The 21,040-nt window shown below is 46.1% G+C and overlaps 1 protein-coding gene and 1 long non-coding RNA gene across 6 annotated transcripts in view; one reads left to right on the top strand and one right to left on the bottom strand.

The window, feature by feature from the left end:
- Zfyve1 (zinc finger FYVE-type containing 1) overlaps window positions 1-21,040 on the bottom strand; it is a 50,425-nt gene that overhangs the window by 8,312 nt on the left and 21,073 nt on the right. For 3 of the 5 annotated variants that reach the window (XM_059280044.1, XM_059280042.1, XM_059280043.1), the window contains exons 3-6: window positions 16,212-16,716; window positions 10,924-11,138; window positions 1,225-1,331; window positions 145-253 (exon numbers count right to left, since the gene is read on the bottom strand). In XM_059280044.1, coding sequence (XP_059136027.1) covers window positions 145-253; window positions 1,225-1,331; window positions 10,924-11,138; window positions 16,212-16,716 — 936 coding nt within the window. Of the gene's footprint in view, window positions 1-144; window positions 254-1,224; window positions 1,332-5,358; window positions 5,495-10,923; window positions 11,139-16,211; window positions 16,717-21,040 lie in introns of those variants that run through there. The other 2 variants (XM_059280046.1, XM_059280045.1) reach the window with 2 other exon arrangements.
- On the top strand, window positions 5,307-8,232 carry LOC131924698 (uncharacterized). The gene is made up of 2 exons (XR_009383000.1): window positions 5,307-5,784; window positions 8,003-8,232. It is a non-coding gene; the product is annotated as an uncharacterized LOC131924698 (long non-coding RNA).

A 21,040-nucleotide genomic window follows, 5' to 3' on the forward strand; every position in this document is an offset into this window, starting at 1 on the left:
GATCCTTAACCATGAGCTAAACAACAGAGAAGGGGCCCCAGAAGGAGGTGTAAGCACTGCTGCGTCACTACTTTCTCATTCTGACCATGCACAGGGTTTCTGGAACTTTCCCTGTTGGAGGAAGGAGCCGCCGAGCAGACTCACCTTGCAAGTGTAAACTCGGTTGTCACACTGGTGTGAGTACCTACAGCGGCTCTTGGCTTCATGAGGCACCCCTTCCTTGCCATGGTTCATGCTGTTCTTACACCCAACCCTAGAGGAGGCCAAACACGTGGTGAGAGAGAGGGCAAGGAAGACAACGTCACCAACAAAGGAGTGTCTGGAGCTGAAGAGGCACGGGGCCAAAACCAGACCTAGTCCCCACCGGGCAGTGGTGGTGCACGCCTTTAATCCCAGCACTCAGGAGACAGAGTCAGGCGGATCTTTGTCAGTTCAAGGCCAGCCTGGTCTACAGAGCGAGATCCAGGAAAGGCGCAAAGCTACACAGAGAAACCCTGTCTCGAAAAACCAAAAGAAAGAAAGAGAGAGAGAGAGAGAGAGAGAGAGAGAGAGAGAGAGAGAAAGAAAGAAAGAAAGAAAGAAAGAAAGAAAGAAAGAAAGAAAGAAAGAAAGAAAGAAAAGAAAAGAAAATCACCCCCCAGGACCAGCACCTGTCACAGAGCTCTGAACCAGCTGGGAGTGAGGATGGGACACTGACGTACTAGTACTTATGTACTAGCTAGGTATAGAATAGTATGAAAAAACAACCAGCACTGAAATACGTGGTTGAAGAACCAGAGAAAAGCAGGCACCCCGGTGTCCTGCCTCCACCACAAGCCGACCACTCAGATCTACAGCAGTCTTCAGGCAATTTCTCCTGACACGTATTCCTAAAGTCCTTACTGCCCCAAAGGGTGGTCTCCAGACCTGAACATGAGGCCTTACCCCTGGGAATTTATTTTAACACACACACACTCACACTCTCTTACTGCATGAGCAGAGATCAGAGGACAACTTGTGGGAGTCAGTTCTCTCTCTCCACCATGTGGGTCCTAGGGATCAAACCCAGGTCTTCAGGCTTAGCAGCAGGAACCTTTTTACTTCCTGAGCCATCTCGCCGGCCCAACCCATCAGATTCTATAATTTGACTAGCAATCAGGTGACTGGGCCACACACCCAAGTCAGAGGCAACACTCTCAGCCCCTGGTTCCGAGCTGAAGGATGGACATGGCTGCTCCCACTTACCCACAGCTGAGGCAGAGCGAGGAGCAGGTGAAGTACTCATCTGGAAAAAACGAACTGTACGCCATCTGGTCATCCGGGATTTCACCGCTGAAGCGGTCGCTCAGTGCCTGTCAAGGAGAAAAGGTGATCTGTGAAAGCCTGCAGCAGAAGCCTGGGCTCTGGCTCTTCCTCGCCTGCCTTTGTAGGGTGGCCCATTCACTCCTAGCAGATTTCTTGCAAGTACCACAGTGGAGGAGGGAGCCCCATACATGCATGAACTCCTTACTCTCCTCCCTGACCCAATCTGCACCAACTCTCACCACAGCAAACCTTGGAAAAAGCAGCCCATTGTCCAAGAGGTCAAAAGGAAATGGTTACTCTCGTCCCTTAGTCACCTTAGAAATCACAAGCATCTCTCACACGCGCAGCATTTTATTTGAAGTCATCGCAGATACGGATGCTCACTTCCTTTGGGAAAGAACTCAAACTTGGTAGGAGCCAAGAAGCGAGCTGGGAGTGTCCTAGGCTTCCTCCCCTTTCTAACCACTGGCTCCCCCATGAATGTTACTAGGCCACAGAACTATCTGAACACAGGAAAAAATGAATCTGTAAGAAAAAAACCCAGTAAGAATGCCATGGTATTTCCCAGTCATTTCTCAGCTCTATTAACCTAAAAGTCAGCAATCGGCCAAACACTGAAATGACAGAATCAAGTGCTTGAGAAGCAGAGAACATTTTATGCAGAGTGCCTTCCATTTCAAATCGATTCCACTAGTGATTCCTTTGTATCTCAAGTATTCTTCAGCTTAATGACAAATAATAATGGGCTGCCCTCCAGCGCCTTCTGATGGAGTTCCTAACTTCAGCATTCCAAGTTGGAGGCGGCCAGGCACTACAGAGGAAGAAGAGGAAAACAGTGGAAACAAAAGCATGCGCCGTTAACCCTTCGGTGAAAGACATAGAAAAGTGGAGGTGAGAGCAGGAGCAGGGTGAGCAGCTGTTTGTCGTTGTTGTTGTTTGGTTTTGAGACAGGGTTTCTCTGTGTAACAGTCCTGGCTGTTCTAGAGCTCACTCTGTAGCCCAGGCTGGCCTCGAACTCACAGAGATCCGCCTGCCTCTGCCTCCCCAGTGCTGGGATTGAAGGCGTGCGCCACCACTGCCCGGCTTTGGTCTCACCTCTTTCACTCTAGCCTTCCCAACCACAAGGCCACATCTTCAGTCTTCTCGGGAGCACCAATTGCACCAGACACCTGAACTAAGCAGGCTAAGGTGGAACTCTGGATACTTCACATTTTTCTCCCAGGTTGGATCACAGACACTACAAATGTCCTCCAACCCCTAGCACGGGTCCTCAAGGCAATAGGGTCTTCTGGGGATGAAGTGACCAGCATCAACCCCCACCCCCTCCTTCTCGGTCCTGGCCTTGCCACAGCCTTTATCTCATAGGCCCACTCAAGTTTTATTCCTTTCAATGGCCAAAGTTATAATAGCTCTTAAGGCTGTGTTTCTCAAACATTGTTGGCATAACTAACTTTGAGGATAAGTATGGGAAAATGGACAAACATCATCTTCTTATTAAGTTACCAAAAGATTTGGGAAGTTATTTATTTTTTATTTTTTATTTTATGTGTATGGGTGTTTTGTCTGAATCTATGCCTGTGCATCACTGTGTGCCTGGTGTCTGAGGACACTAGGAGAGGGTGCTGGATCCCCTGGGACTGGAGTTACAGATAGTTGTGAGACACCATGTGGATGCTGGGAAATTGAACCCATTTCCTCTGGAAGAGCAGCCAGTGCTCTTAACTGCTGAGCCATCTCTCCAGACCCCTTGGGAAGTTATTTTTGTATTTCAAAAACCAACAAGATCTAGGATAAAAGTGTGATGGCTCATTGTGACTGTCAACTGACTACATCTGGAATTAACTAAAACCCACCTGGGAGGGATTCTTCTTGGTTGGATCTTTTGAGGTCAGAAGACCCACCCTAAATCTGGGCCACACCCTCTGGTGGCAGCTCACACAAAAGGACCTGGGAGAAGGGAGCTTTTGCTTTTTGCCTGCTTGCCCTCACTCTTACGGGCAAGTTCACCTATCCTGCCCCTGAGCCATTCCTTCCCTGGAGTTAGAACCCACCTCTTCAGGATTCCAATACGGGCTGAAAACGGCAGCTCTCTACAGCTTCCCTGGGACTCCAGCCTAGACATCCAGTCTTGTGGACTGAACAACTACCAGATCCTTGACCTTTCTGTGCGAGACAGCCATTGTTGGACTACTCAAATCACAACCTGTAAGCCACTAGAATAAATTCAAGTGTGTGTGTGTGTGTGTGTGTGTGTGTGTGTGTGTGTGTGTGCGCGTGCGCGCGCATACACACATATGTTCATCAGTTCTGTTCCTTTAGAGAACCCTCATTTAAAAAAAAAAAAGGAAACTGCATACTCCCACCCAAGGCCTGCAGAGTCATCTCAGTGTGTGGCTGACGGCTCGGCACTGTATCTGTATCCGGTTTTTAGGCTGGGTCATGCCTGCCCCACCTTCCTCACTAGACCTTACAAACACCACTAAGAACCATGTTAGCGGCTGTTGACATCTTTGTCACTGGTTTTGATGGTGGCATTATTTTCCTCCCTTCCTAAGTCATTCTCACCGCCTAAACCAGACAATGCACAGGACCTAAGAACCTTTCTCAGACTGTATGCTTAGAATCCCAGCTCTTGAAAGGCATAGGCAGGACTGGAGAGATGGCTCAGCGGTTAAGAGCACTGGCTGCTCTTCCAAAGGTCCTGAATTCAACTCCCAGCAACCACATGGTAGCTCACAACCACCTGTAATGAGATCTGGTGCCCTCTTCTGGTGTGCAGGCATACATGCAGGCAGAACACTGTAACATAATAAACAAATCTTAAAAAAAAAAAAAAAAAGGTGCAGGAGGAGAACAAGAAATTCAATTCAAGGTCATCCTTATCTATATAGTGAGTTTGAGGCCAGCCTGGGCTAATGAGACCCTGATTCAAACAAAACAATGTAAAATACCAGGTCTCTTTACTGGTTTTCATGGCTGCTGGCATCTGCAGGTGAACACTTACCTACAAGAAAATGTTTCTATATCTAATGAAGTGTCACAGAAATACAATAGAAGGACAGTGAGGGAACATAGAATATGATACACAAAGCATATAGCAATATTTTAGCCTTGGAGGTTTTGCAACAGATAGCCCAAAAGCTAATTTATATTTGTTCTCAGTCAGTCTCATGTAGCCCAGGCTGGCCTCAAACTCACTCTGTGGCCAAGGCTAACCTGAACTCCTTGATCCTCCCCCTACCACCTCCCAAGTCCCAGCACAAAGGATGCCACCATGCTCTGGCAATACTTGTTTCCTTGAAGACAAACAGCATCAAATCTAGCTGGCATGAAATCAATACGTGTGTTTTATTCCGAGGAGGGACTTGTCACCCAGTAACACTGACAGAACACTTTCTATCATATCATTCCAAGTAGCTCAGTTCACTACTTTGAAAAGTTCTCTATAGAAATGCTCGTGGTGGCACACGCCTTTAATCCCAGGACTCCTGAGGCACAGGCAGGCAAATCTGAGTTCCAGACCAGCCAGGTCTACATAGTGAGACCGTTTCAAAACAAAACACAACAAAACGATCATTTTAAAGTATCTCTCAGCTTTTCATGAGACAAACTGGCTTTTTCCCATGGTACTCATGCCCTTAAATGCAGCATTCTCTGACCCAGACAAACTGCTGGCTTACATTGTCAAAGGCAACAGTGACTTCTTATGACATCAGAGAGAGAACTCTCACACAGATCAGGCTAACCCTTCAGAGGCTGGGTAAGAGAACAAGGGTGCCACTTCCTTCCCACGTCACAAGCTGATATTAATATATCCGGCCCCCACATGCCTCAGGAGGACTTAGAAACATCAAGCGTATGGGAATAGAATAGTAACTTAAAAAAAAATCACAGGTAGCATACTGTAGACATGAGCCGGAGAAAGCCCAGCCTCCTTCCACTGTAATGTTTCCAGTACAGACATAACCTCCCACCTGATGCACTGGCTTAGCCGGGTCAGAACTCCCAAACCCAGGCCTGGGGATGCACAGGCATGAGGTCCTAGGTCCCCAGCACCAAAAAAAATTTCCAAACCTCACATCATTCCATGGTTCTTGGTCTCTGCTCCTCCTCAGGTCTCAAGCTACAAGGGAAAGGCAGGGAAGGGCTTCTCTTGAGAGTGCCTGTGAAAGTATTTGAGGCAAAATTGGAGACCTGGTTGCCTGGCGACCAGATGATCTTGAACTTTAGTTGCCTTGGCAACAGCAGGGCCCTTTCTACTGTACCTTTAAGGTTAGCCCCAGTTATCAGGAGCTGGCAGTGGAAGGTCTGGTTCCAAATGGACATTCTTCGATGCTGCCACCCTCCAGCAATAACTTCATGAATATTTAACAGATGCTTGCTAATGTGATGGAATTGGAAAGTCAGAGTTCCTACATTCAAGGATCGGAGGCTAAAGAAGGTATCGCATGACACCTACTCGGCTTCAGACTGAAAGTGCATCTCGAAATTATTGAGACCGTAAGTACAGATATCCACAGTTAATTTTCAATTCCCCTTTCATTCACTACTGATTCCCTACTGGACTGGGACTTGGGCATCCCTGAGGCACCTATGGGTATCCAGGCTGGTGCTACAGTGGACCTTACAGGAAGGGGCAGTTATCACAACCAGAGAGTGGTACTGGGCCTGGAGATGACAGGGAAAGTTATCCTGTGAAGAGGTAACCATTTCCAGGCACAAACGGGCAGGCCACTAGTGGCAGCAGACATCACTGATACTTGTGCAAGTCGCAGCCAGCGCATACTCCCACTACTTCCTCCTCCTCACAAATCACATTCCAAAGCCATCTTTCCCATTCGGTAATGAGCACGGGCTGAGTGTGAACAGTGAGAGCACCTGCCTAATGTGTGCTAGGCCCTGGCTTCAATGCCTAGGGCCACCCAAACCAAAAAGAACATGGAAGTAAGGTCAGGCATTGTAGCACATACTTCAGTCCCAGCAAAGGCAGGAAGTCTCTGGATTATTAGAGGCTAGCCTAGTCTACAGGGCAAGTTCCAGACCAGCCAGGGCTACACAGTGTGACCATGTCTGTCTTAGTCACTGTTTTATTGCTGTAAAGAGACACCATGACCAGGCAACTCTTAGAAAGGAAAACATTTAACAGGGGCTGGCTTACACTTCAGAGGTTTTAGTCCATTATCGTCGTGGCAGGAAGCATGGCGGCACACAAGCAGACATGGTGCTGGAGAGGAGCTGAGAGTTCTACATCTGGATCAGCAGGCAGCAGGAAGAGAGAGCCACTGGGTCTGGCTTGAGCATTTGAAACCCCAAAGCCAGCCCCAATGGCACACTTCCTCCAGCAAGGCCAGACCTCCTAATTCCTGTCAAGTATGGCCACTCCCCAATGACCCAGCATCCAAATCTATGAGCCTATGTGGGCCATTCTTATTCAAACCACCACACTGTCTCAAGAAAAGAAAAGAGAAAGAACAACAGCTACCCTTCAAATTCAGTGTTGCTCCATCCATGGGGGGGAGGGGGGAGAGACGGGGATCACAAATAAGACGCAGCTAGTTTTGTTTTTGTGCGGCAGGCCTTGCTATTTAGTTCCATGTTAGCCTTAACGCCAGCACTGTTCTCACTTCCGTCTGCCAAGTGCTCATATTACAGGCATGAACCGCACTGAACATTAATTACTGTTAAAGGTATTATTTACTAATATAAAAGGTCACCAAGATGCACAGTTAATGGGAGGGAAGTCAGACACAGACTAGTATTGTGATATTATGAAAAATAGTATCTTGGTTCCTGGCTTACAGCTCCCCCCAAAGCAAGCTCCAGAAACTTAGAATTCACAAGTAACTAACTAAACTGAGTAGGGGAGGGGAGATGTGGGAGGGGGAGGGAAGAGGGGGAGGGAAGTAGAAGGGGGAATGTATTGAGAAGAGGTATGGGAGGAAGACAAGACAGAGTAATGAGGGTGAATATGGTCAAAATACATTTATGTGTGTATGAAATTATCAAAGAATTCCTGAAAATGCTTTAAAACATAATTTCTCACATTGTGTATGACGGTACATGCTAGAAAGCTGAGTGCTAGGACAGACAGAGGCAGGGGTCACAAGTTCAAGACCAGCCTGGGGTACATAAGACTGTCTCCAGAAAACAGAAAGTAATAGAAACTAGAACTTCTCTTCCTACGCATAGAAACTCTAACCTAACCTCCCCAAAACTTGCCTGACTCAGCATCAACCATAAAGAAATTCTCTGACCTACCTCTGTCTGATAATAGTTGTATTTCCCTCCTCACACCAGAGAAATCATCCCCCATACCCTGGAGAAAGCAAGGACGTAGAGACCACAAAGAATCTACACAAACCTTGCTGGGCTGCCTCACACAGTCTAATTGACATTAATCAGTTCAAACCCACTCTAACCAATCACACATGCTTCAGCAAGGCTGACCAGGCATATCCACAGTATAATGAGGTCTTCATAAAAAGCCAAAAGCAAGCTAGATATGGTGGCAAATGTCTTTAATCCCATCACTTGGAGGAGGGAGCAGCAGGTGGATCTCTGTGAGTTCAAGGCCAGCCTGGTCTACATAGCAAGTTCCAGGACAGCCAGAGCTACATAATAGAGAGACCTTGTCTCAGTAATAGTGATGATGATGATGATGATGATGATGATAAAATACAATTTTAAAAAGGAACACAGTACACCGTTTTCTTCACAGGTGCCTCACAAATCCACCTTGGGTAGAACATCCAGAACTCCTAAGGGAAGTCGGTCCCTGAGCACTCACCACTGCTCCCAGTACTCGGTGTCTCCAGGATGATCAGCAAAACATTAGGTTGGGCTCCTCTGGGGAAGAGCTAAAAGTGCTTTATTAGCCTGCTCCAGCCTAGTCACCTCAAAATTCCTGGCAACCAGTTACAGTCCTTTGCATATCATGGCATGAACTCAGCCTCTTTTGAGACTGTTTGCAATACTTAAAGTCACAATAAGGACATGTTGAGCTGGACAAATAAGTACACTCTAGCCACAAATTTAACAACAAATACTCCATGAATTATTCAAAGAGAAATTTTTGTGCCTTTAAAAAAAAAAGGTTTTAGTGATAAGGTCTCATTCTGTAGCCTATGGTGGCCTGGAACCCACTATATAGACCAAATTGGCCTTGAATTTGAAGAGACCCTCCTGCCTCCGCCTGCAGTGAACTATGACTACATGCATGTACTACCACACCAAGATTTTTTGTTTATTTGGTTTGGTTTTTTGAGACAGGGTTTCTCTGTGTCCTGGAACTCGCTCTATAGACCAGGCTGGCCTCTCACAGAGATTCTGCCTGCCTCTGCCTCCCGGGTGCTAGGATTAAAGGTGTGTGCTAACACCACCCAGCAAGATGTTTTTCAAGGAAATTATTTTCAGGAAACCTAGAGACCAGGTCACAGTACTGCAGAAGAGCAAGAATGGAGATACTAAGTTTTTAAATTATATTTATTTATAGATGTGTGTTTACAGGGAGGTGATGTACATGCCACAGCCTATGTTTGCAAGTCTTGGTTCTATCCTTCCACCATGTGAATCCTGGAGACCAAACAGGTCATCGGGCTTGGCAGCCAGCACCCTTACTGGCTAAGCCATCTTGCCAGTCCACAGGTGACTCTTCATTCTACATATGAACAGCTTAGGGAACACAACCCACAGTTTATACAAAGTAGCCAGCTGGGGTGGTGTGCACCTGTAATCCCAGCACTAGGGCGAAGGAGCTAAGGCAAGAGGATGGAGAAACAAAGGCTAGCCTGGGCTACAGAGGAAGACTCTCAAACAAGGAATTCACGTATTGTCTACACTGTGCTGCACTGCACCAAGCAAAGCCAGAAGGTGTTAGCCAGGACCCACCCAGCTTTATGGCAACTCCTATCTTTTTTTCCCACCCTTTCCTGGGTCCACAAGTCCAACTGCTGAGTCACGAGGAGCCTCAGCCTAGTTCCAGTCTCTTGACCAACATTCCCCTTGTCTCTCCAAGAGCTCAAATGCTAGCACTGCCTCAAGACCCTGCTCCCTTCCTACCACCCACTGCCCTGGGCCTGCAAGCATGCAGTACAGTGTACACAAAGCAAACAGCAGAAAAGAAGTGGGATACTCAGAGAATGAGCTGATGAGTTTAGTACACAGAACAGTAAATTAAAGTGTGTATACTGAAGATAAAAGATTATGTTGAAGCCAGGTGGTAGTGGCGCACGCCTTTAGTCCCAGCACTCGGGAGGCAGAACTAGGCAGATCTCTGAGTTTGAGACCAGCCTGGTCTACAGAGAGAAACCCTGGTTCTAACTCAAAAAACAAACAAACAAACAAGAAAAGATTATGTTGAAGTCAAAGCATTGATGGAAAAAGACAGAACAGAAAACACACACACACACACCAGAATATTAAAATATTTAAATAGAATGACATACTCAACTACGTGAAACTTCATGAATGATGATCACTGTTAAAGTATAAATATACAGCACTGAGCAGCTGGACAGCTGGGGCCAACGAGAGCAGTACACTTCCGGAGTACAGAGGCAATGCACAATGCAGAGATCACCTGCCCAGATAAGGCCCAGAAGACTGTACATACACACACACACACACAAAGACCAACACAACCAGGCCCCATGGCACACCCTATAAACCAGCACTTGGGAGTTAAGAGGCCAGAGAGACAGGATCAGTGTCAGCAAACAGCAAATTTGAGAGCAGCCTGGCTATATGAGACCCTGTCTCTGAGAACAGCCACCTGTAGCTCAATGGTTAAGAGCAGGTACTGCTCTTGTGTGGGACCCAAATTTGGTTCCCAGCACCCACAACAAGGGGCGGCTCACAATTGCCTGTAACTCTAGCCCCAAGTGATCCAGTGACGCCTTATGGACTCCAGGGGCACCTGCACTCATTCATATGCATATGAGTAACTAAAAAATAAAGCTTAAGGGGCTGGAGAGATGGCTCAGAGGTTAAGAGCACCGACTGCTCTTCCAGAGGTCCTGAGTTCAATTCCCAGCAACCACATGGTGGCTCACAACCATCTGTAATGAGGTCTGGCGCCCTCTTCTGTATACATAATAAATAAATAACTCGGGGAAAAAAGCCATAAGGAAACCTATTGTCATCTAACCCAACTTAAAAAATATTAAAGGGCTGGAGAGTTGATTCAGTGGTTAAGAGTGCTGGCTGCTCTTCCAGAGGTCCCGGGTTCAATTCCCAGCACCCACATGGCAGCTCACAACTGTCTGTAACTCCAGTTGCAGGGGATCTGGCACCCTCACAGATGTATATGCAAGCAAAACACCAATGCACATAAAAATAAACAAATATTTAAAAAAAATAAAATAAAATAAAGCTTAAAAACAAAACCAACCGCTAGGCGAGCATTCTACTGTGCTTCAAGCTCCTCCCCCTTTATCAACTGTTTGACTGACTCAAGATTCCTTTCCACTGGAGCTCCTGGCAAGCTGAAGGCACATGACAGGTGCAACCTCCACTTGCACATCCTCTTCTGTACCGACTCTTTCTAGCCCAGGCTTCCAAGCACCTGCACTAAGAGTACTGGACGACCGAGCATTCTATTGACATCCTCATGAGAAGTACCCAGGGCCGGCGCCAACTGACCTTCAGGGCTTTGAAGATGACCCCTGGGTGCCGGGGAGACCTGGTGGTATTGTTCTCTAGCAGCTGCTCCAAAGCGCGCCGAAGCCCAGAGAAGTCTGTAGGGGGATTGTATGTCCTCGTCCCCTTGTAATGAATGGAGCTAAAGGCTTCGGGGAAGCGGCCCAACTTCCTGAACCGGTCCTGGATGAGCTTCTCGGGTGCCTCTGAGGGGTGATCTGTGCAAGCAGAAACAGGCATGTGGGCAATGAGTGCCTTCTTGAAAATAAGTTACCTACGTTTCACTGTACAGAAAGATAAACTTTACTTCGCACTTGTAAAGCACATGTTTAGAATTATAGCATTTGCTTGGCTCTGACTGGAAAGGAACAAGGAGAGGGCAAGGGTATCTCCTAAGCTGCCACTGATTACATGGGTATATGATAAACTGCCTTACACACTGTGGTATGATGTGCGCTTGTCTGGATGTATATCATAGAAGAATCTTGAAAAGGATTCAATGGATGAGAAATGTAGACATGTAAGCATAAAAGGAAAGCCTGAGTTTCCCAACTCCCACATGTCCCCCTTCTGCCACACTTACCTTCATCCATACACAGCTTGCTTTGTAATCCACCTGCTACACTAGACACTGAAGAAGCACCTGATTCTTTTTGTGAGCCTGTAGATAGACTTAGCCAGTTGTCTACTAGTGAGCATTTACAATTTCATCCTTCGAGAACTCTGGTCTTACACAATGAAGTTGCAAAGCTGTAGCAAGCTAGCAATGCGGGGGGAGTGGCTTACAGACAGGCTCAGCACCTCTCCAGCAGCCATAGGATGGGCAGAGTCAGTACACCTTTTAGAGGTAAGATACTTTGGCTTAACTTCCTTTAACATTTTAATAAAGTCACTCAAACACTGAAGCCACATCAGATCAAATTTAAAGGGATAGTCACTAAATAGTGGCCTTCGTAATTCTTCATTTACCCCCTACACCCAGCTCATGCTGAGATCTGAAAGAATCGGTGGGAAGTGTTAGTCCCTGCCGTCTCCCAAAGCAGCCCAGGGACCTGACCTGGCCACTTCCCTTCATCCCAGTATCTCCACATGCCTTTCCTTGAGCATGCAATCACTGCTCCCAAACGAATTCCTTCTGCTCACCTGTATGTAGAACAGAATCCAGGCAGGGCATTCCTAAAATGAATACCTAACTCAGAAATGATTTCAACACTGTCCTAACTTGATTTCTATTGCTGGTCAAAAGCAACTTGGGGAAAAAAGAATGTGCTTTTTTACACAGCTTAGGCCCACCTGCATGGGGACAGTACTGCCCACAGTGGGCTAGCTCTCCTTTATCAATTAGCAATCAAGAAAACAGGGGTTGGGGCTGGAGAGATGGACCAGTGGTTAAGATCACTGGCTGCTCTTTCAAAAGACATAGGTTCAATTCCTAACACCTACATGGCAGCTCACAATGGTTTGTAACTTGAGTCCCACGGAATCTGACACCCTCCTCTGGCCGCCTCAGGCACCAAGGCATGCATGTGGTGGATAGGCATACATATAGACAAAACACCCATACACGTTAATTTTTTTTTCTTGAGAAAATACAGGCTGCAGAGATGGCTCTTGGTAAAAGCAACACTGATTGCTCTTCCAGGTCCCAGGTCCAAATCCCAGCACTCACATGGTTGGCTAACAACCCTCTGTAACCCCAGTTCCAAGAGGATATGATGCCCTCTTCTGGCCCCCACAGATACTACATGCATGGTGCACAGATAATACGCAGGCAATATACCCATACACTTACAAGTCAATCTCAAGAAAATGCCCATAGACCAATCGGATCAAGCCAGTCCCCCAACTGCTGCTCCCTCAGACAACACTGGGCTTTGTCGAATTGACTTCTGAAACTAACCAGGAGAACATTTCAGATCTCAGACTTTCAGATTCAGGATGCTCCTCTCACAAGACTTTGCAAACATCCCAAAATCCAAAACCTCCGATCTTACTTCTGGTCCCAAGCATTTAAATAAGGAATACTCAACCTGTCATTCATTTTCCTATTAAACTCCTACCTAGCACTCCACTATCCAGAAAAGCAGCAAGATCAAACAGAAATCTGAAACTAAACAGCTCTGAAACAAGAAAAAAGGCAATGATCAATTTGCCCATTTTTTGGCACGCCTCTACCCTGCTGTCCTTGCTCTGTATTAAGGCTTCAAGAAGCCCTGTTGTTTCAGAAAAGGGTCCGGATTTCAGAATTCGAAGACCTTGGTTCAACCCCAATTCTGCTAGGACCACCTTGGCTATAGATTGCAAGCAGTTCTCTGTGCTGTCATTTGGGGATGCTACACATAGCACAGCACACGGCACAGTGCAGCGCAAAAAAGATGGCTTCTGGAGACTGGTTATTTCAAAAGCCTGAGCTGACAAACCTTGTCCTTAAGGCTGTAAAGACCCAGAATGACTTGGGACTGATCACAGGAACGATCCAGAGTCGGCATTCCTTGTTTCCTTACCTTATCTCACAGTCATTTCTATTTAGTCTCTTCCTTCACTCTGGAAGGTCATAGCTCACTGGAACCAACAACAACTGGTCCCAGGTCCATCAAAACAACCTCCTTCTGGTCCAGCCTGGCCACTGCCTTTTACCACCACTGTCACGGCTACCATGGAGACTCCCCAACTCAAGGCATGCTCCTCGACTTGTTCCTGAGGACAGGAAGTGGTGCTCTGAAATACAGATCTGACATTATATAGGTCTCTGCCCAAGATCCTTCAGAGAACTGACCCAAGGCCACCCATGGTCTGATCCTCAAGTGCAACTCCCTCTAACACAAGCTAGCTATGCTTCAGATGGGCACAGCTCTTCATATATCATTTGACACACATCTGTGCAGCAAACATCTGGGCTCTTTAATACACATGCAGCAGCAAACAAGGCAGGCAATTTTCTGCCTTCATGCTGTTTCCATTCTCACAGAAAACATCAAAAAACGAATAAGCGCACCAGGGTGACTCCAGGTGAGCGGAGTGCAGGTGAGCAGATGAGTATGACCACACCAGGGTGTGGGAAAGGACCACATCATGGGAAGGAGAGCCAGGAAAGGCTCGGCCCAGATGAGAGCAAAGTGGTCCGGACAGACAAAGAGCAGATGCCAAGGTAAGGACACAGAAAAGGTTGTATAGCTAGTGAGGATGGTGTGTGCATGTGTGCGTGTGCGTACATGCGTGCCCACGTGCATATACAAATATATATAATATATATAAAAAATGTACACATGAATACACACACAGACACAGAGTGAGGAGAGGATCAGCTAGTGGCCAGACATATTGACAGGGGTTAGACAGAACACCACATTTAGAAGTTTAGATTACATTTATTTTTTTTGTTTGTTTGGTTGGTTGGGTTGGTTTGGTTTTTCAAGACAAGGTTTCTCTGTGTAGCTTTGCGCCTTTCCTGGATCTCACTCTGTAGCCCAGGCTGGCCTCGAACTCACAGAGATCCGCCTGCCTCTGCCTCCCAAGTGCTAGGATTAAAGGCGTGCACCACCACTGCCTAGTGATTACATTTGTCTTTATTTTTGGTTTCTGGAACAGGGTCTCTCTGTTTCTGCTGGCCTCAAACTTGAGCTCCTCCTGCCTCAGTTTCTTGAGTGCCGGGATTACAGGCATCTATGCCCATCTTCAGCTACTGGATTACTTTTTTTCCTTGGCTTAGCTTACATTTTGATGTAACTGAAAGCAAGCAGGAATATCACAAGCTTGGGTATCTAAATTATAAATGAAGCTTTCATTTCAAGAGAGCCCTCTGGAAGGCAGAGAGAACACATCCAAGGGCTGAGTTTAGGAATCTGCTGCAGAAGCAGCTGCAGTTCCCAGCATGCAGCTGCTCTGGGAAGCTCCGAGGGATTTGCCCCTCCCAGAACATGCTCTTCCCCTCTTCTGCCTATCCAAGACTCCATTTGCAGACATTGCTTCCTCTTTCCAAGACCCCACTAAGATGAGTGATCCTCCTCTCCATTCCCACAGCTCCAGTGCTACACGTGCTACAAAACCAAGAACTCCAGTCTCTCCACTTAGACTGAGGGTAGGAGATTTTAGCTCTACACCTCATTGTCTAGAACATGATATGGGTACTTTCTTGGCTGAATAAACAGATGTGAACAGTATAACTGTTTTAGAGGCCAGACTACTCACCCTACCACATGGAATGACTATTGTTGCACCTGGAACATTGCTCCATATTTCTCAAAGAAACAGAGACAATAAGATAACTTACAGACACACTCACCACATGCACCCGCATCCATTCCATTCTCTGTGACACAGGTGAACTGTCACGATCTTAAGGCCATGCCCTCCACCTGAGCGTCCGTCACTCCAGCTGCTTCTGCTCTTTTCTCTCTCACTTGGATTCTGAGGCAGACAGGGCCCCTCACACTTACAGCAGCAGCTCTGCTGCCTCCCAAGTGCTGCCCTTACAGGGCTGTCGGCACACTTTCCTTGTCTTCTGCAGTGCTCAGGGTTCAACCAGCTCCTCCAGCAGGGAGGATCTGGTCTCTTTCTTGTGTTTACCCCTCTCTAAGGAATCATCTCATCAGTACACCAGTATCTTCAATGTCTACATACTTAAAAAGGGAAATTCTTAGAAATTCCACGTGAGCCATCAGCTACCACTTTATGGTCCTACTTCCCCCTATGAAACTCTTGGGAAGAATTCATTTAACATACTCACAACCTTAATAGTGACGGTGACAATGTCTGTGTGTCTGTGTGTCTCTTCCTTTCTGGTTTTTCGGACAGAGTTTCATGTAGCCTATGCTAGCCTCTGACATAATGGAGCTAAGGATGGCCTTGAACATACCACTCCCCCTACCTCAAGCTCTTGGATGCTGGGCCTCCAGGCATGCAGTACTATATCTGCCTTCCTTTTGCTACAGTGTACAAGGTCTCACTGTGTAACCCAGGTTGGCTTAAAATTCGTAATCCTCCTGCCTCAGGTTCCCAAATACTGGAATCACAGGCATGCACCCTCTGCCTGACTCCTCTAGCCTCTCTTGATCCCACTCTGATCAGACTTTCACTATCAGCATTTCAGGGAAACAGATCTGATCCCAATCTCCCAGGATCTTTAGTCCACTAGCATGTCTTAATCCTCGCCAGAGTTGATTACTCCAGCCTTCCTGGAACATTTTCTCAGTCTTGCCTGGGCACAAGTCTTTCTGGGCATTCCACCATCACCATATTGCATCCCAGAGGCCACAAAAAGGTCAGTCTATGACACAGCACTGTCTACTCACCAGAACCCAGAAGTTGCGTGTGCACAGTCTCATGGAAAATAATAACTGCAGGGCCCAGGGTGGATAAGGGGACATCCAGGCCACAGCGTGCTGTGGTGGCCTTGAGTTCCTTGGTAAAGTGCTTCAGGTAAGCTTCCGAGGCATCCCCAAGGAATTTGAAGAGGTCATTATGTAGGCGGTCTGCATGAGTTCGATAGATGACCAGGTCTGAGATGGCCAGGACCTTCAGCAGCAGCCGTGTTCTCTGGCTTAGATTCACGGTGGCCCCCAAGAGTCCTTCTGTGTCTATCACTGCTACTTTATAGACTGGGTCATAGGCTGCCCACACTCCCACTGTGCAGGACTCCTGAGCAGGGGAGGTTTTGAAGACTTCTCGGCCATAGAAGAAAGTGTGGTTGAGGGTATGGGACTTTCCATCACCAGTATTTCCAAAAATGGAAACCACCTTGAGATGCTGATCAGGCTTACAGTCCAATTTCCTAATAAAGTCCTCTTCATTTGTTACCTTCAAAAAACAAAAAAACAACAACAAAAAAAAGAAAAGACAATAAAATATGGAAACTGAAAAACTAACTCCTATAAGAAACAGAGATGCTTCCCAGGGTCAAGGCCTTCCTGACTTGTAGAAGTGGAAGGGAAAGGAAGGACCAAGATGACAGCTCTACCCTTAGCAAACAGCTAACGGACCTCTGAAGCTTCCATCAGTGGAAGAACTTGGCAGCCATGAAAGAGCCAAAACCAGGGGCTGGTGACACTGCCTGATGATTCAAAGTATTTACCGCTCTTGCAGAGGACCCAAATTTGTTTCCCAGAACCCACATTGAGAGGCTTCTGCTGGGCGGTGGTGGCGCACGCCTTTAAGGGAGGCAGAGACAGGCGGATCCCCGTGTGTTTGAGGCCAGCCTGGGCTACAGAGTGAGTTCCAGGAAAGGTGCAAAGCTACACAGAGAAACCCTGTCTCAAAAAACCAAAATAATAATAATAATAATAATAATAATAATAAATACGTACTGAGAAGGAAAGAAAGAGGAAAAGGAAAAGCACCAAAGCTACACAGAGAAACCCTGGGGGGGGGGGGTGCTCCTAACTGTCTGTAACACTAGCTCCAGGGGATCAAATGCCTCTTCTGGATTCCATGGGCACCTGCATTCACCTGCACTCATACACACACACACACACACACACACACACACACACACACACACACACACCCCTGAAAAATAAAAATTTAATGAAAAGCTAAAACCATAAAGTTCTTAAAAGAAAACATGTTAATTGTTGGGTTCAGCAACAGTTTCTAAAAAGAAAGATAATAGTTTAAGTTAAGACCATATGCTGTGAAGCCCCAAGACAGTGAAAAGATGAGCTGGCGAGAAGGCTCAGTGGTTAAGAGCACTGGCTGCTCTTCCAGAGGTCTGGGCTTCATTTCCCAGAGCCCTTATCTTGGCTCACAATCATCTCTAACTCCTGCCTCAGGGGTTCCAATAGCCTCCTCTAGCCTCTGCAGGCATCAGGTATGCATGTGATAGAAATACATATATGCAGGCCAAACAGGCATACACACAAAATAAACATAAATTAATGCATCACTTGTTGTTGTAGTAATTTATTTATTTATTTATTTATTTATTTATTTATTTATTATGTATATAGAAGAGGGCACCAGATCTCATTACGGATGGTTGTGAGCCACCATGTGGTTGCTGGGAATTGAACTCAGGACCTCTGGAAGAACAGTCAGTGCTCTTCACCTCTGAGCCATCTCTCCAGCCCTAATGCATCATTTTTTAAAAGAAGCCAAGAATTTGAATAGATATTTCTCCAAAGAAGATCTGCAAGTGGCTGCAAGTACATGAAAATCTGCACAACACCATTCACCACTAGAGGAACACAAACCAAAACCATGACAGCACTTTTCCATCCAACAGAACGGTTATGCTCAAAAAGGCATTAACAGTGTTGGCAAGCCAGGCAGTGGTGGCTCACGCCTTTAATTCCAGCACTCAGGAGGCAGAGCCAGGCAGATCTCTGTGAGTCCCAGGCCAGCCTGGGCTACAGAGTGAGATTCAGGAAAGGCACAAAGCTACACAGAGAAACCCTGTCTTGAAAGAACCAAAAAAAAAAAAAAAAAAACAAGTGTAGGCAAAAACAGAAATTACAACCCTGCAGGAACACAGAACATGGTCACTCTAGAAATAGTGCAACACCGACTAAAAAAGTTACATTGAAGAAAACAGGTATGGTGGCTCATGCTTGTAATCCTACCAGGGAGGCTGAGACTAGAAAATCTTAGGTTGGAGGCCAGCCTGAGCTACATCAAAAAATAACAGAAAGACTTATTTTCCAATTATGTGTGTGTGTGTGTGTGTGTGTGTGTGTGTGTGTGTGTGTGTGAATGTACAAAAGGAAGGAAGGAGGGAGGGGAGATTAGAAGCAGGGGAAAGCTGGGGCTAGACAGATGGATCAGAGGTTTAGAGCACTTGCTACTTTTACAGAACCCAGGTGCAGTTCCCAGCACCCACACAGCAGCTTACAACATCCTGTAACTCTAGTTTCAGGAATTCAATGCCCTTTTCCAATCCATGGGCACCAAACATACATGCAGACAAAACATCACACATGAAATCACTTTAAAACATAATGCAGAAAGGATTATGTGCAAGATTCCATGACTCAGAAATCCTATTTCTAGGTTTATATCCAACAGAAATGAAAACATACATCCACACAAAACCTCTCTGTATGTTATATAGCAGCATTACCCATACCAACCAAAAAGTCACTACATCCCAGATGCCTATCAACTGATGAATGTGTGAACAAAATGTGGCACATTCCCACAATGTCCGTTATTTAGCCATAAAAAAGGATGAGCTCTTTCTTTTCCATCCATTATTGCCATTACAACTATTATTTTCACCTTTAAGACATTTCTTCAATGTGTCCTTCCTTTTGACCCAATTCTGTAGAAATTTCTGGGGTATTTGTACTACATGTGGGTGCATATACGCCGTGGCACACCATGGAGGTCAGGGGGCCACCTCAGCTGTCAGTCTTTGCCTCAACTTGTTTCTTATCTCTGCTTATGCTCACTGGCCTGCAGGTTTCCAAGGATTCTCAGGTCTCTGCCTCCATCTCACTGCAGCAGCACTGGCATGGCAGTGGAAGGACAGATGCAGGACAGATGCAGGACAGAAACAAACTACCTCACCTGCTGTACATGGGTTCTGGGGATTTCAACTCAGATCCTCATGCTTGCACGCAAATGCCTTACCCACTGCGCTGACTTGGCAAAAATATTCTTTTGTTGTTGCTGTTGTTTTGTTTTTGAGACAGGGTCTAACTGTGTAGACCTGGTTGGCCTAGAACTTACTATGTAGACCTATCTTGCCTCAAACTCACAGACATCTGCCCACCTCTGCCTCCCCGAGTGCTGAGATTAAAGGTGTGTGCCATCATGCCCAGCTAAATTTTTTTATTTTTTTATTTTTTTATTTTTTTTATGTGTATGGGTGTTTTGCTTGCTTATATGTCTGTGCACTGTGTGCATGCCTGGTGCCCTTGGAGGCCAGACGAGGAAGTCAGAGCCCCTGAGCTGGAGCTACAGGGAGTTGTGAGCCACCATATGCTTGCTGGGAACTGAACCCAGGTCTTCTAGAAGAGCAACAAGGGCTTTTAACTACTGGGCCATCTCTCCAGGCCCAATTTTTTTAAATTACATTCTATTTATTTATTTTTTGTTGTTGTTTAATTTTTGTTGTTGTTTTTGTTTTTTTGAGACAGCTCTGGCTGTCCTAGAACTTGCTTTATAAACCAGGCTGGACCTCGAACTCACAGAGATCCATTGCCTCTGCCTCCCTAGTGCTGGGATTAAAGGTGTGCGCCACCGCTGCCCAGCTTTTACATTCTATTGCGTGTGTGTGTGTGTGTGTGTGTGTGTGTGTGTGTGTGTGTGTGTGTGCGCGCGTGCGCGCGCGAGCATGCTTGGAGACAAGCACCTTCAGCTGATGAGTCTTCTCTGGGACTCCTGTTTCCAATCACAACTGTGCAGGTGTCCCTTTCTAGTCTTCCTAAGTCTTTGCTCACTGAACTTCCGAAGGGGATGAAAATGCCACGGAGAGACTACAGAGTCCATGGCTGGAAAGCAATATGCACCGCACGGGATAATGGCCAATGATCTGAAGCTCAGGTGGGCTTGTGACCCATACTGCTTCTGTACTGACCTGTTTTGATTGCTTAGAAAAGCCTGAGACTAGCTTTGGAGAGGAATTACCCATCTGAAGGATTCTGCTGGAAAAATGTATCATAAATCGTTTCAGCCGGGCGGTGGTGGCACACACCTTTAATTCTAGCACTCGGGAGGCAAAGCCAGGCAGATCTTTGTGAGTTCGAGGCCAGGTTGGTCTACAGAGCAAGATCCAGGAAAGGTGCAAAGCTACACAGAAAAACCGTGTCTCGAATAATCAAAAGAAAATATTAAAAAAAAAATCATTTCAATTACTTTTTCAGTGAGGAAAGTGATTATGAGGCACAGTCACTAGACTAGATTCATGCTAGTCTTTCACCTAAATCCCACTTACAACAAATCTTTTACTGAATTAGAAAAATGTATGTAATTAATGTGATCACATTTGTCTTAAAGAAAGTGCTTTCCAGTTCTAATTAAAGAACTTACAATATTTTGTGGTACAAGGTATTTTTACTTGTAAACCAATACTCTATAAATATGTTTATGGAGTAAACAAGTAATGGTTTTGCACACTTCTATCATCCCCTAAACTGTAACTACAGATGCTAAAATAAAAATATTATCTCTGTAAAAATAATAA

The sequence above is a fragment of the Peromyscus eremicus genome, chromosome 14 (genome assembly GCF_949786415.1).
Source record: "Peromyscus eremicus chromosome 14, PerEre_H2_v1, whole genome shotgun sequence".
Taxonomy (NCBI): Eukaryota; Metazoa; Chordata; class Mammalia; order Rodentia; family Cricetidae; genus Peromyscus; species Peromyscus eremicus.